Source organism: Oncorhynchus clarkii, chromosome 20 (assembly GCF_045791955.1).
Source record: "Oncorhynchus clarkii lewisi isolate Uvic-CL-2024 chromosome 20, UVic_Ocla_1.0, whole genome shotgun sequence".
NCBI classification, from domain to species: Eukaryota; Metazoa; Chordata; class Actinopteri; order Salmoniformes; family Salmonidae; genus Oncorhynchus; species Oncorhynchus clarkii.
Genome location: NC_092166.1, coordinates 41,740,877 through 41,756,272, shown reverse-complemented (window position 1 = coordinate 41,756,272; position 15,396 = coordinate 41,740,877). Strand labels below are relative to the sequence as shown.

At 41.0% G+C, this 15,396-nt stretch overlaps 1 protein-coding gene across 1 annotated transcript in view; it reads left to right on the top strand.

Annotated features, from left to right (window-relative positions):
- The window catches only part of LOC139377432 (excitatory amino acid transporter 5-like), an 84,104-nt gene that overhangs the window by 55,909 nt on the left and 12,799 nt on the right, over positions 1–15,396 (top strand). Inside the window, exons 8-10 of the mRNA XM_071120461.1 lie at positions 3,736–3,930; positions 10,720–10,854; positions 11,210–11,309. Of these exons, the coding sequence (XP_070976562.1) occupies positions 3,736–3,930; positions 10,720–10,854; positions 11,210–11,309 (430 nt within the window). The remainder of the gene's footprint in view (positions 1–3,735; positions 3,931–10,719; positions 10,855–11,209; positions 11,310–15,396) is intronic.

Genomic DNA, 15,396 nt, shown 5'->3' with positions numbered 1-15,396 from the left:
GAGTCCCCTGTATGGCCCCAACCCGATCTAGTCATGGAGACATCCACTAGGGTGACCGTTGAAAAAGGCATTAATAGACGGTGCAATGGGTGTGTAGACTTTCACTATGCACTATTTTCAGATTTTGCTGCCTTAAAATGTAATCTAAAAAGGGATGCAATTTGATATTTTCCCTACGGATCTACACAACCTACTACACATTTTCGAAGTGAAAGATAATTATAGAAAATGACACCTCTTGGAAAGCAATTCTGGTGTGTCTTTGGCATTAAAATGTGTGTCATTGTCCCACAAAAAAGCTAGGTTTCATATTTATTTTGATCCTGACAAGCTCCCCAGTCTCTGCTGGCGACAACCATAACCATAACATGATGCTGCCGCCACAATACTTGAAAACAGGGGGTTTCACTCTATATATAGTTTTTAATTTAGGACAAAAAGTTAATTCCTTTGCCGTGTTGTCTTGCAGTATTACTTAACGGCCTTATTACGAACAGAATGGATGATTTGGAGTGGATTTAAAAAAAATACAGGCTTCCTTCTTTTCACTGTGTTATACAGACCAGTAATGTGGAGTGAAAGCAATGTTGTTGATCCTCTGTATTTTCAGGAAAAATCATGTTATGGGTATTCTTGTCACCGGGAGGGACTGGGGAGTTTGTCAATTAAACATTGACAGCAGTAAAGGGTGTTAATATAATGAGCAGGATCTTTCAGTGAATCTCTCTGCTCTTGAATGAATCATAGCCATTGAAATAAGCATCTCTGTCTCGTGTTGAGTTTGGTTGAAATGAAATGACAAAATACTAGCTTGAATCAGCCTTACCACTGTCTGTGTCTTTCTTGTCATTTACACTGAGCAAAAATATAGGCGCTACATGTAAAGTGATGGCGCCGGAGGGTAGGGCTGCCTTCTTAACCAACTTGTTTTAGTACATAGTAACTTGTTTTGTACATAATGTTGCTGCTACCGTCTCTTATGACCGAAAAGAGCTTCTGGACATCAGAACTGGGATTACTCACTTCAAGTTGGACGAGGAGTTCTTCTTCAATGAGTCGGACGCAAGGGATATACTATGGATGCCCAACCAGAACCAGATCCCTGTGATTAGCTGGAAAAGGAAAAAATAGGTTTTGCGGAAAGAGATCAGGATGCCTTGTGAGGATTAGGCGATGAGTGACTAATCTGCCCTTGCCTTCCGTTCTGCTAGCTAACGTTCAATCGCTGGAAAATAAATGGGTCGAGCTGAAAGCACGTGTATCCTACCAACGGGACATTAAAAACTGTTATATTTTATGTTTCACCGAGTCGTGGCTGAACGACACAACATTAAGAACATACAGCTGGTGGGTTATACACTCTATTGGCAGGACAGAACAGCAGCCTCTGGTAAGACACGGGACGAGGGCCTATGAATTTATGTAAACAACAGCTGGTACACGATATCTAAGGAAGTCTTAAGGTTTTGCTCACCTGAGGTAGAGTATCTCTTGATACGTTGTAGACCACACTATCTACCAAGAGAGTTTTCATCTGTATTTTTCGTAGCTGTCTACATACCACCACAGACCGATGCTGGCACTAAAACCACACTCAATGAGCTGTATTCCGCCATAAGCAAACAGGAAAACGCTCATCCAGCGGCGGCGCTCCTAGTGGCCGGGGACATTAATGCAGGGAAACTTAAATCAGTTTTACCTCATTTCTAATCAGCATGTTAAATATGCAATCAGAGGGGGAAAAAATTCTAGACCACCTTTACTCCACACACAGAGAGGCGTACAAAGCTCTCCCTCTCTTTCCATTTGGCAAATCTGTCCATAACTATCCTCCTGATTTCTGATTACAAGCAAAAATGAAAGCAGGATGCACCAGAGACTCAGTCTATAAAACTGTGTGATCATGCTCTCCGCAGCCAATGTGAGTAAGACCTTTAACCTTTAAGGATCCGCCCCTTTTGTTTTCATTTTCGTTAGTGCCTTATTGCAAACAGGATGCATGTTTTGGATAATTTTTATTCTACACAGGATTCCTTCTTTTCACTCTGTCATTTAGGTTAGTATTGCGGATTAACTACAATGTTGTTGATCCATCCTCAGTTTTTCCTATCACAGCCATTAAACTCTGTAAATGTTATGAATTCACCATTGGACTGATGAAATCCCTGAGCTGTTTCGTTCCTCTCCAGCTACTGAGTTAGACGGATTCTTGTATCTTTGTAGTGACTGGGTGTATTGATACACTATTCAATTTCTGCTTTTATTTTTAACCATCTACCAATAGGTGCCCTTCATTGCAAGGCATTAAATATGAATTCGTAAGGCAGAAATTATTCAATTTTAAAGCATTAGTCACCTCACCAAATGCTTCAGTCATAAAAAAGTTATACTTAAATCCGAACTGGTTCTCTATCAAATTAGTAAGAATGTCTCACCCTATATTCAAGAAAGGCACTTTGCCCTTTATTCAGGGAGAAAAAGTAAGGAACTTGTCTGTCGACCTTGCATTAAAGACCATACAGTAATTGGTTAAAGAAAATTGTGATAAATAAAAAAGTATACCAGTTTAATTTAAGGACCCAAAAATTGACAGCTAGTTAACCAGTCAATGTTCAGGTCACCCAGATAATATACCTCTGTTAACATCGCACACATTGTCAAGCATTGCACACATACAGTATTATTCAAATACTGACTGTTAGCACATGGTGGCCTGTAGTAGCATCTTAAAAGAAGAGACTTTAGATGAGGCATGTGAACTTGTAACCACAACACTTCAACACCATTTGACATGATATCCTCTGGGGCCAAGATGCCAACAATCTGTTTTCCCAGTCATTGTTAATAATGATTTACAGAGAGTGCTAATGTCTCTCAAGAGTGCTTACAGTTTGTTGGCATCTTGACGCAAGTATTTTAGGACATCCACCTTTCCCTGGGAGATCTGTAAACTGTTTTTAAGGTCCTGGACCTCTCTGGTCAGATTGTCAATTCTTTTGTTAGTTGAGTCCATCAGTATTTGGACAACGCTCTTTAAGCCATTTTCCTGTTGTTGCGAAAACTGCTTGTAGAAACCTTTTTGTTTGTTTAAAAGATTCTTCACCTGTGATGGAGAAACACTGTCCTCGCCATGATTCCCATCTTTGGCTTTAGATGCCACGGTAGCAACGTAGGCTAATACTGGCACTCCACACATTTCCAGAGGGCAGGTTGCAGGTCAGATTTAAACAACAACAAACAAAAAAGATTTAGACAGCCACAAGTCCGGGACAATAAATGGTCCAGTGACAAGGGCTAACCGTGTCGCAGGCTATGTTCAAGCTGTCAAGGAAACGTTGCTAGTTTGATAGCTTGTTAGCAGCTAGGTTAGCTGCTATGCCAAGCAACTATATTACTCATTAAGGAAAGCACTAATATCTTCAAATACCATTCCTCAGTGAAATACTGTTACCTGAGTTTGTCAGTTAACGCAGACTGCCTGCAGCTAAAATAGAGTTGAGCACAGCCAATTTCACCTTAATCTAATCATAGAAATAGAATCCCTAGAATGGACAAAACCCCTCAGACCATGCTGATTTGACTCATACACACAGGTACAATCAATATGGCTGGCTGTCCACCCATCACTAAAGTTGAATGGTAATGCCTGTTCAGTTTACAAGACAATAGAGTTGAGCGAGTTTAATCCAATATTAATACTTATCTAAAACGCAATCTGCTTCTTTGTCTCCTCAGCTCTGCCACACTGCCTATAACCTTCAAGTGCCTCCTGGAGAACAACCACATCGACCGACGCATCATCCGCTTCGTACTCCCCGTGGGCGCCACCATCAACATGGACGGGACGGCACTCTATGAGGCAGTGGCGGCCATCTTCATCGCCCAGGTTAACAACTACGAGTTGGACTTTGGCCAGATCATCACTATCAGGTATGTATCCTATAGTTTTAGGGGGAGGGGAGAGTCAACAAATTCTTGTGAGAGAGTTTGTAGTATTTTAGGCCGGGATTCAATCAGAAATCACACTATAGCACACTTACTTTTAAGGGGGCACTGCAGTTGTATACCCATTCTTGGTCTCATTATTTAAATATATGTATGTACTCATTGATTCTTGAAAAATATAACTTAAAAATGCCTCATGAGCTTACCCAATCAGAACCCAAAAATATAAGCTTGTTTTACTCCAATGTTAGTAATTAAAGTAAATGCAAACAAACTCTATATAGCCACAAAACATGGTTAAGGGGCCGATTCAATCAGATCCGCTTTAGCCGACATCCACATAGCTGATGTTTTGACGGTGCCGGATTGGAACTGGTTTAGAGCAGTCAAATCCACAGCGGCTTCTGGCATTATACCTAAAGCGGACATTGCCATTGGCTACACGGAGTCTCATTAAGAGAAATCCCACGCAGCCTTGTTTGTAAGTTAGAACACTGGAATGTGAAAAGTCATCTCCACCTCGATTAGGCTGATATACAGTATACCTCATCATTACACCTCATTATTTCTATATAGCCTACACTTTCTCGTTGTACACTTTAAGATGAGTGGGACATGTGTGGCTTCGTGACAATGATCACAAGAGCAGCTGTTCACTGATTTGACAGCTCTAACACAGTTTCACCTCTGACACCACCAAATCATCAGCTATGCAGGTGTCTCCGGTTAACACTTGATCTGATTGAATCTAGGCCTAGAACTATCATTTTGGATATATACATCCATATCATGAATGGTCAGTCCTTGCATCTATGTCTCTGTCTATGAATTTTGAAAGTGGTCACATTTCTTCAGCCCCATCACAATAGCAGTTTACAGAAACGGGCAGGGAGTGAGCTTTGTTATTGTTTCAACTGCAGATTGCCGCTTTAAAAGTCATTTGTAATTGAGCCGACATCTGTAGCGTTTGCCTTGAATGCGATCTCCACGAACGCATAAGACATGTTGTCTACGAGCGAAATTGGGAACACCGGCCTTAGTATGAAAATGGATGCATGGCGTATCTGAATTACAATTGCAGACTGACTTCTTAAATACGTAGAAAGTATTTATGATTATAACATGTGATGTAAACAAATAGGTAAAAAACCTGGAGAAATGTTGGAAGATCCGATTATTGCAATGGAATTTCCTGGAATGGAATGGGGTGGAAAAGACATGGTTATCATATAGATTGCTTAATCATCCAGTTATGTGTATTGCCTGTGCGGCTACATTTTATAGGCACCAATGATAAGCATGTGTGGAATTATTTGGTCCAAAATAGCACCAAGTGTACAACAAATCTCTAGCTTTGCGTTTTGTGCCACACAGACATGTATCTGGTGTTACAGTTTTTAGGATGAATGAATGAATATTATGAGATTATACTGAATCAAACACGTAGATAAATGCAGGCAGGCAGGCAGGCAGGCAGGCAGGCAGGCAGGCAGGCAGGCAGGCAGACTAGCCCAGACCCATCCTCCTCCACCACACCTGCAGATCTGCGGTGTAAAATGGCCTTGCTCTCCCCTAATTTAATGACATGTTAAACTGTAATATTATTTAGCAGACCTATCCTATCCTCCTCTACTCATCACAAACTGCTGCTTTCCAAAAGGAACCATATTCCCTATATAGTGCACTACCTTTGACCAGGGCCCATAAGGCTTTGGTCAAAAGTAGTGCACTAGATTGGGAATAGGGTGCCTATTTGGACACAGACCGACTGTGGCCAGGCAGGCAGTAATCTCCTGGCAGTAAGACCCATATGACCTGTATTACTCAGCTCTCTTGTCACGGCAGAGTTATCATTGGTTTTTTTTAAATGATTTTGTAGCGTCCTGTCTTTTCCTGTGACGTTTGGCTGTTCTTAGCGGAGTACTGGTCAATCTGTAGGCTGTAGTGTCCAGGGCTCCAGAGATAGACTGTGTGTCAGAGTGTATGTCCTAAATGGCACCATGATCCCATTATAGTGCACAACTTTTGACCAGGTTCCATAGGGCTCTTGTTAAAAGTAGTGCACTATTTGCAACGCAGGATGTGTGTCAGTGTGTTCTCAGAGGCTTCCTAAACAGCGAGGCTAAACGGGACAGAAACTCAGCCATCGTGTCAAATGTCAATTACTGTATCTGTATTTTTGTGTCTGTGTGGGTGCACATAATATACAGTACATTATTTTATTTTATTTTATTAGGATCTCTTTTAGTCCCCATTTGGACTAATCTTCCAAGAGTCCTTAACATTAAAATACAATTTATAATACAAACACACTTTCACATATAACACACTATAACAAACATACATAATACACTAGCATAATGACTCAATAAATACTCAATCTAAAAAAATATTGATTCTTCATCTACTATAGTCCCACACCATTTCAATATACTATATTTAAATTGTTTTTAAATAATGTTTAAACGTATATATTGAAAGGTTTCTAGTTTGCTCAGTTAATTTATTCCATTTCTTTATTGCTCTAAATCGAAATGTTTTTTTGCCCATTTATTTTTTCTGTCTGGATAACGCATAGATGGTGGACAATCTATTCCTAGTATTTACGGAATGTCTGTCTCTTACCAACTGAATACCATTGTGAATAGAACTTGGCCGTTTTAAATGATGTATATTATAAAATAAGATAAGCATGTTTTTTTCAATTATCTTGTTGATTGATGACCAACCAAGAACACTGCGCATGACTGCAACAGAAGAGCCATATCTCCGCCTTAAAAGAATCCTTGCTGCTTTATTCTGTGCATTCTGCAGCCTCCTAACTTCACTAGATGATGCATTTCCCCAGACCACCGAACAATAGTTCACTTGACTCTCAACCAATGCCTGTGTTATTTGCTGAAGGATTTTCCCTGGTAAATATTTAGCTATCCTTCTGATTATGCATGCTGTTTTAATATTTTTTTTACATGAGTTATTTGAGACGACCATGATAAGCAGTTGATGTGCATGACAGGATGACAGGTCAAGGATTAGTACTAGGCCTGATTACCAACAATGACAAGACCGCCTACAGGGAGGAGGTGAGGTCCCTGGTGGAGTGGTACCAGGAAAATAACCTCTCCCTCAACGTCAACAAAATGAAGTAGCTGATCGTGGACTTCAGGAAAAAGCAGAGGGAGCACCCCCCTATCCACATCGACCTTTGGCTTGGCCCCCAAGACCCTCACAAACTTTTACAGATGCACAATTGAGAGCATCCTGTCGGGATGTATCACCGCCTGTTATGGCAACTGCACCACCCACAACCGCAGGGCTCTCCAGAGGGTGGTATGGTCTGTCCAGCACATCACCGGGGGCAAACTGCCTGCCCTCCAGGACACCTACATCACCTGATGTCATATGAAGGCCAAAAAGATCATCAAGGACATCAACCACCGGAGCCACGGACTGTTCACCCGCTATCATCAAGAAGGCAAGGTCAGCACAGACAAAGCGGGGACCGAGAGACTGATAAACAGCTCGCATCTCAAGGCCATCAGACTGTTAAATAGCCATCACTAGTCGGTTACCACCCGGCTACTCAACTCTGCACCTTAGCGGCTGCTGCCCTATACACTGTACATAGATATGGAATGACTGGCCACTTTAGAAATGGAACACTAGTCACTTTAACAATGTTTACATACTGTTTTACGCATCTCATATGTGTATACTGTATTCTATTCTACTGGATTTAGTCAATGCCACTCCAACAACTCGTCCTATTTCTTAATACCATTATTTTACTTTTAGATTTGTGTATTGTTGTTAATTGTTAGATATTACTGCACTTTTGGGGCTAGGAACACAAGCATTTGTATGTGACCAATACATTTGATTTTGAATTGATTTATTGCTAAACTTCTATCAACAGGTCACGTACCAAGAATCAACGGTTTCATTAGTCAGTTTGTCTTTCTTCTACTCTCTTTCTCTTGCTCTCCTGTTTTATTTATAACTATGTTTCAGGCCCCCCGACCATCCACTTAACAAAAATCGGCTCACGGCTGAATGTAATTGGGGACCCTTGCCCTATGTACTACATGTCTGCATCCCAAATGGCACCCTATTCCTTATTCAGTGCAGTACTTTTGACCAGAGCCCAGTAGTGCACTGCATAGGGAATAGGGTGCTATTTGGGATGCAACCATGCAGTACATAGGGCAAGGGTCCCCAATTACATTCAGCCGTGATCCAATTTTTGTTAAGTGGATGGTCGGGGGGCCAGAACATAGTTCTAAATAATTTGTAGACTGCAAATTGACCGCAAGAATCCCAAACACTTAACAAAATCAGAATAATTTCAAACCTTGATTACATTAGGATACAATCACATATGCTTCTCTATTAAATGCATAGAATCACTTGGGAACAGATTTACTAAATTAAAATCACTTTGAGCTGATTTCCTGGTGATTTTTCAGTGCTTCATGTCCAACATGAAAATTATTTTGGGGGCCAAATAAAATCACCCACGGGCCGAATATGACTTGAGTGCCGCCTTTTGGGGAACCCTGGCATAGGGAATAGGGTGCCATTTGGAATGCATCTATGGTTATATGACATAATTCATGCTCCCGAGTGGCGCAGCAGTCTAAGGCACTGCATCTCAGTGCAAGAGGCGTCACTACTGTCCCTGGTAGAATGGCGCTGGGAAGGATGGCTGATGTTTTAAGTGCTCCTAAACAACTGTGCTATTTTGTTTTGTTTTTTGCATTGTTTGGAACTAGTTTTTAAAAACGTATTTTGTACATAATGTTGCTGCTACCGTCTCTTATGACCAAAAATAACTTCTGGACATCAGAAGAGTGATTACTCGCTTCGAACTGGAAGAAGCCTTTTCCGACGCAAATTATATACTGCTTTTTCGAGAACAACCCCAAATACCCATAATTTGCGTGAAGAAAAGACAGAGAAAAAGGGGGCAGAGGTCGGACTGCCTTCTGCAATCATTGCAAAATAAAGATTATCCTACCAACGGAACATTAAAAACTGTAATATCTTATGTTTCACTGAGTCGTGGCTGAACACCCTCCCTGTTCACCAACAACTGTGACTCCAACACCATCATTAAGTTTGCTGACGACACAACACCGACAACGATGAGACAGTCTATAGGGAGGTCAGTGTGGTGGAAAGACAACAACCTCTGCCTCAATGTGAGCATGACAAAGGAGCATTAAAGATACACTGGTTCTTAATGCAACCGCTGTGTCTGATTTTTTAAAAACGGTACAAAAAAAGCCTACGATGCAATAATCTGAGACAGCGCTCAGACGTAAATATATTTCTGCGCCATGTTGGAGTCAACAGAAATACGAAATTACATCATAAATATTCCCTTACCTTTGATGATCTTTCATCAGAATGCAGTGCAAGGAGTCCTAGTTCCACAATAAGTAGTTGTTTTGTTCCATAACGTCCAATACTAGTGTCCAATTAGCTGCATTTGCTAGCACTTTCAGCTCACGTGCCCAAAAGCTGACGCTGGTCCTGGAGAACTCGGATGAAAACTTCAAAAATATATCTTCCAGGTCGAATAAACTGGTCAAACTAAGTAGAGAATCAATCTTCAGGATGTTATTTTCATATTTATCCAATAACGTTCCAACCGGATCATACGTTTTCATCTGCAGCCAAATGGAACGACGGTGACACCCACAGAGAAATGCGCCACAGGGAAATTGCATTCTGCCAAGACCGTGACTATTTCCCCTCCCATTTGGTCAAAGTTCACACCAGAGGCTCCATTCCATGTTCTACTGAATGAGGACATCTAGTGGAAGGCGTAGGAAGTGCTAACATATCCATATCTTATTTGGAAGGGAAGGGGCGATGACGTCAAATTTGACCCACATTCAGAATTTCACTTCCTGTTTGGAAGATTGCCTGCCCTATTGAGTTCTGTTATACTCACAGACATAATTCAAACAGTTTTAGAAACTTCAGAGTGTTTTCTATCCAATAGTAATAATAATATGCATATATTAGCAATCTAGGACAGAGTAGGATGCAGTTCACTGTGGGCACGCAATTCATCCAAAGTGAAAATACTGCCCCCTATCCCCAACAAGTTTTAACAGCTTCTACCCCGAAGCCATAAGACAGCGGAACAATTGATCAAATGGCCACCGGACTATTTACATTGACCCTCCCACATTTGTTTTGTACACTGTTGCTACTCGCTGTTTATTATCTAAGCATAGTCACTTCACCCTTACCTCCATGTACAAATGACCTTGACTAACCTGTAGCCCCGCACATTGACTCGGTACTGGTACCTCCTGTATACAGCCTCATTATTGTTATTTTAGTGTTATCATTTATAATTTTTTACTTTAGTTTATTTGGTAAACAATTTCTTAACTCTTTCTTGAACTGCACTGTTGGTTAAGGGCTTCTAAGTAAGCATTTCACGGTAAGGTCTACACTGTTGTATTCAGCGCTTGTGAAAAATAAAGTTTGATTTGATTTGGTTCGAATCCAGGCTGTGTCACATCTGGCCGTGATTGGGAGTCCCATAGGGCGGCGTACAATTGGCCCAGCATCGTCTGGGTTTGGCCAGGCTAGGCCGTTATTGTAAATAAGATTTTGTTTTTAACTGACTTGCCTAGTTAAATAAAGGTTAAATAAAAAAAAACAATACAAAAATTGGGAGGTGTTGGACACTGTGCATATTTGTGCTAACACAGTTAAGGTCACTGTTTAATTTCCTCTCTCTCCTGATCCCAGTATCACAGCCACAGCTGCCAGTATTGGTGCAGCTGGAATTCCGCAGGCAGGACTGGTCACCATGGTGATCGTGCTAACCTCAGTGGGCCTGCCCACTGATGACATCACACTCATCATTGCTGTGGATTGGGCGTTGTAAGTATACAACGCTTCTGTTTGATCTTCACCCCCAGTTTCTCTTTATGTTTAGACATAATAAAAGTTGATAAAGGGTGAGGTGTTGATAAAGTTAAGCCTAAGCAAAGTTTGCCGTATTTTACATATTCAATTAAAAAGTAGTCTTATTAAAAAATATCATTGTACTGAGATATTACAAAAAGTTGATTTTAAAATATATAACAAAGTGATCTCAATATGTCACAAAAACTGTGACTAATGTGTTACTAGTGCTCCCACAACACTACTAGACTGTAGCTTCAGTGTGTGTGCAGTGCACCAACAGAGCCTCCCACCACCGCTAAGGCAGCTGAACCTCCGTTTTGTGTTCCAGAGACCGTTTCAGGACAATGGTCAACGTGATGGGAGACGCTTTGGCCACGGGGATCATGGCTCACATCTGTAGAAAAGATTTTGTCAAGGAGGGAGAGCAGGTGAGAGAAACTCTGTTTCTCAATATGCATTCCACCGTGCTCCGAGTGCGTTCTCCGAGGAAGTTCTCTTGAGTACGTTCTTGTGAGGACGAGAATGTGGAGAACGCATAAAACATTACATTTTAGAAGCACTTGCACTCCCCCTACTGTATTACCTCAAGCTGCACCTCCCCATTCACTGGACCAAAGAAGATATACACAACGCAAACGTTTTACTTCATAACTATCAGCTAGCTATCTACAGAGCACTGGAAAGGTATTCAGACCCTTTGACTTTTTCCACATTTTGTTACATTACAGCTTTATTTTAAAATCCTCATCAATCTTCACACAATACCCCAAAATGACAAAGTAAAAACTGGTTTTTAGAAATTCTTGCAGATTTATTACAAATAAAAAACAGGAATACCTATTTACCTAAGTATTCAGACCCTTTGCTGTGATACTCGAAATTGAGCTCATGTGGAGCCTGTTTCCATTGAGCATCCTTGAGATGTTTCTACAACTTGAATGGAGTACACCTGTGGTAAATTAAATTGATTGGACCTGGCACCATCCCTATGGTGAAACATGGTGGTGGCAGCATTGTGCTGTGGGGATGTTTTCAGTGGCAGGGACTGGGAGACTAGTCAGGAATGAGGGAAAGATGAACAAAGCAAAGTACAGAGAGATCCTTGATGAAAACCTGCTCCAAGACTGGGGCAAAGGTTCACTTTCCAACAGGACAACGACCCTAAGCACACAGCCAAGACAACGCAGGAGTGGCTTGGGGACAAGTCTCTGAATGTCCTTGAGTGGCATAGCCAGAGCCTGGACTTGAATCCGATCAAACATCTCTGGGGAGACCTGAAAACAGCGGCACTCCCCATCAAACCTAACAGAACTTGAGAGGATCTGCATTGAAGAATGGGAGAAACTCCCCAAATACAGGTGTGCCAAGCTTGTAGCGTCCTACCTGAGAAGAGTCGAGGCTGTAATCGACACAAAAGGCGCTTCAAAGTACTGAGTAAAGAGTCTGAATACTTGTTTAAATTAAATAATAAAAATAAAAAACATTTGTAAAAAAATATTTAAACCTGTTTTTTTCATTCTGGGTATTTTTGGTGGATGGATGAGGGAAAAAAACTATATATTCAATTTTAGAATAAGGCTGTAAAGTAACAAAATGTGGAAAATTCAAGGGGTCCGAATACTTTCCGAAGGCACTATATATGAGAATCGTAATAAAATTAACCAGATAGTTTAACAGCCAAAAATTACCTAAAACTAAGGTTATGCAAGGTAGATCTCAATTCTTTGTGGGTAGCTAGCTAACAATTATTTGTGGCTATCTGGCTAGCTAACAGTAGTAGCTAGCCAGTTATCCCAATTTACTTATTATTGGCTTGCGGTCTACGGTACATAGGCAGGTTGTAACGGGATTTTTCCGTCGAAGGAGAGGCGGACCAATACGCAGCGTGGTTGAAGTTCATGGTTTTTAAATAAGAAAAACTATACATGAACAAACTACAAAACAATAAATGTTAAAACCCGAAACCAGTCCCGTGTGGTACAAACACTGACACAGGAGACAATCACCCACAAAACCCAACACCAAACAGGCTACCTAAATATGGTTCCCAATCAGAGACAATGACTAACACCTGCCTCTGATTGAGAACCACATCAGGCCAAACACAGAAACAGACAAACTAGATACACAGCATAGAATGCCCACTCAGATCACACCCTGACCAAACAAAACATAGAAACATACAAAGCAAACTATGGTCAGGGTGTGACACAGGTAAACATGCCAAAATTAACACGGCATGTATTTCTTAACGTATCTAGATAAAATATTGTAGTCAGGCAACATGTGAGATGTGAATAGAAAACACTTCATTCTGAAGTCGGAGTGTATATTCTCTCATTTCAGCTCAAATAATGTCCGCCATTGATTTCAAGTGTTTTTCATATTTTTTTTATGTGTAGGACGTCAAATTTCTGTGCATACTTTCTGTTGAAGCTTGCATTGATGCAAGCTTCAAGATATGTACAAACGGACTGCACTTTCGAGAAGTGCCCTCCATGCTCCGTTTCACATACTTTGATTTGGACTACGACCCTCCCGTGCTCCAATTTGCATGCTCTGAGCACAGTAATATGCAAATGAGAAACACATGCTAACACAATTCCGGACACACAAGGATCAAGGTTATGAACTTTCCATTCGAGAAAGTTTCATTTCCATTTTCCAATAAAAAAGGGCTCTATTCAATCAGATCCACTTTAGCCGACATCCGCATAGCGGTGTCGGAGGTGGAACGATAATGACTGGGTATTGTAACTCCAGTTATGAGTAGAGCTCAGCCCCATAGGGGGGCTTCATTCCTACTGGTTTACACTGCTGCAAAGCAGTATCGCCTGAGAAATTAATTATGCACACACCATCCGCCAATGGTGTCCCTATATATTGAGGCTCCCCCAAAATGATTTGCAGCGAGACTTCTGAAGTTGGACAGGGCTAGAAAGCCTATAGGGCTCCGCTCTACTCATATACAGTAGCTGTGCATGGGTAAAATCACAGGCGAAGACAAACCAGAAGAAAAAAAAACATATTACAATCTATTTTGTGATGCTTGTGTTGTTTGCTCTATAACCCATTTGTCTATACGCCACTGTGATATACAATAAGGCCTTGACAACAGAAAGAGAGTCACCCAGTAGCGGAATAAATTCAACCACACATACAGTACGTTTGTTTCATCACAAAACCAAAGAGCAACATCTGTCGGGTGAAGTAAATATTGCATGTAACAAACAGTTACAAGACTTACAACATGGTCAAGCAAGTTAATGCTTCCTAGCCTGCATGCTAGCCTAACTTTCTCGCATGGGCAACAAGTTAGCTAGCTAGTTAGTTAACGTGAGCCTACTAGACTACATTTAGGCTACATATTCAACTTCAATCATCTCAGGCCAGTGGCACAATACAATGTATGAATTTATGGTTAGATCAGAATCGTCGTTATAATCATTGGCCTGTACAGAGAATAAAGTCAAAACCACAAGTCCAAATCCCCATCTCCATCCATGGCTTAGAAAATGGATGATTTTCTAAGCTACGGAGACCAGAAACAGACAAGTTTTTCTGACAATGAGGTTTTCCTTTTGATGTGTGGTGGGGGGTTGGTGCGCCAGGACTACCCACAGTTGAGCTCAGCTCGACGCGGATTGTCTAATTCTTTCATAAAATAAATATTAAGGGAGGCCAAATGCTTTCTGGGATAAATCAACAAATATTAAGACGTCAACATGTCATACTCTTTTTGTCCATACAGCATCAGATACAGAGAATGGATAACAAACACATACTGAGACAGAGGGGCTCTGTTTCCCTCGCTCGGATGATTTTGCTGGTGAGATAGATTCAGCGAATTGAAGGAAAATGATAAAAACACAGAGAGATGAAAAATAAATGTTTTTATAATAAAATGTGTTTTATTGGTCAAATATAAAATACAGTCGGCACTTTAACCTCACAGTCATTGTATTATTTCAAATCCGAAGTGCTGGAGTACAGAGCCAAAACAACAACACATTTGTCATGGTCCCAATACTTTTGGAGTTCACTGTACATCGTAAAGCTCCGCCCCATAGGGGGCTTCGCTCTTATTGGTTTAGGGCGGAGCCCTAGTCCCTACGATGCCCGAAATGTACTCCCTACCGAACTCAACACTTCCCATATAATGAAATGAGCCTACCAGGTGAGTTAAATATACTCAGCATAAAAAGAAACGTCCTCTCACTGTCAACTGCGTTTATTTTCAGCAAGCTTAACATGTGTAAATATTTGTATGAACATAACAAGATTCAACAACTGAGACAAACTGAACAAATTCCACAGACATGTGACTAACAGAAATGGAATAATGTGTCCCTGAACAAAGGGGGGGGGGGGTCAAAATCAAAAGTAACAGTCAGTATCTGGTGTGGCCACCAGCTGCATTAAGTACTGCAGTACATCTCCTCCTCATGGACTGCACCATATTTGCCAGTTCTTGTTGTGAGATGTTATCCCACTCTTCCACCAAGGCAACTGCAA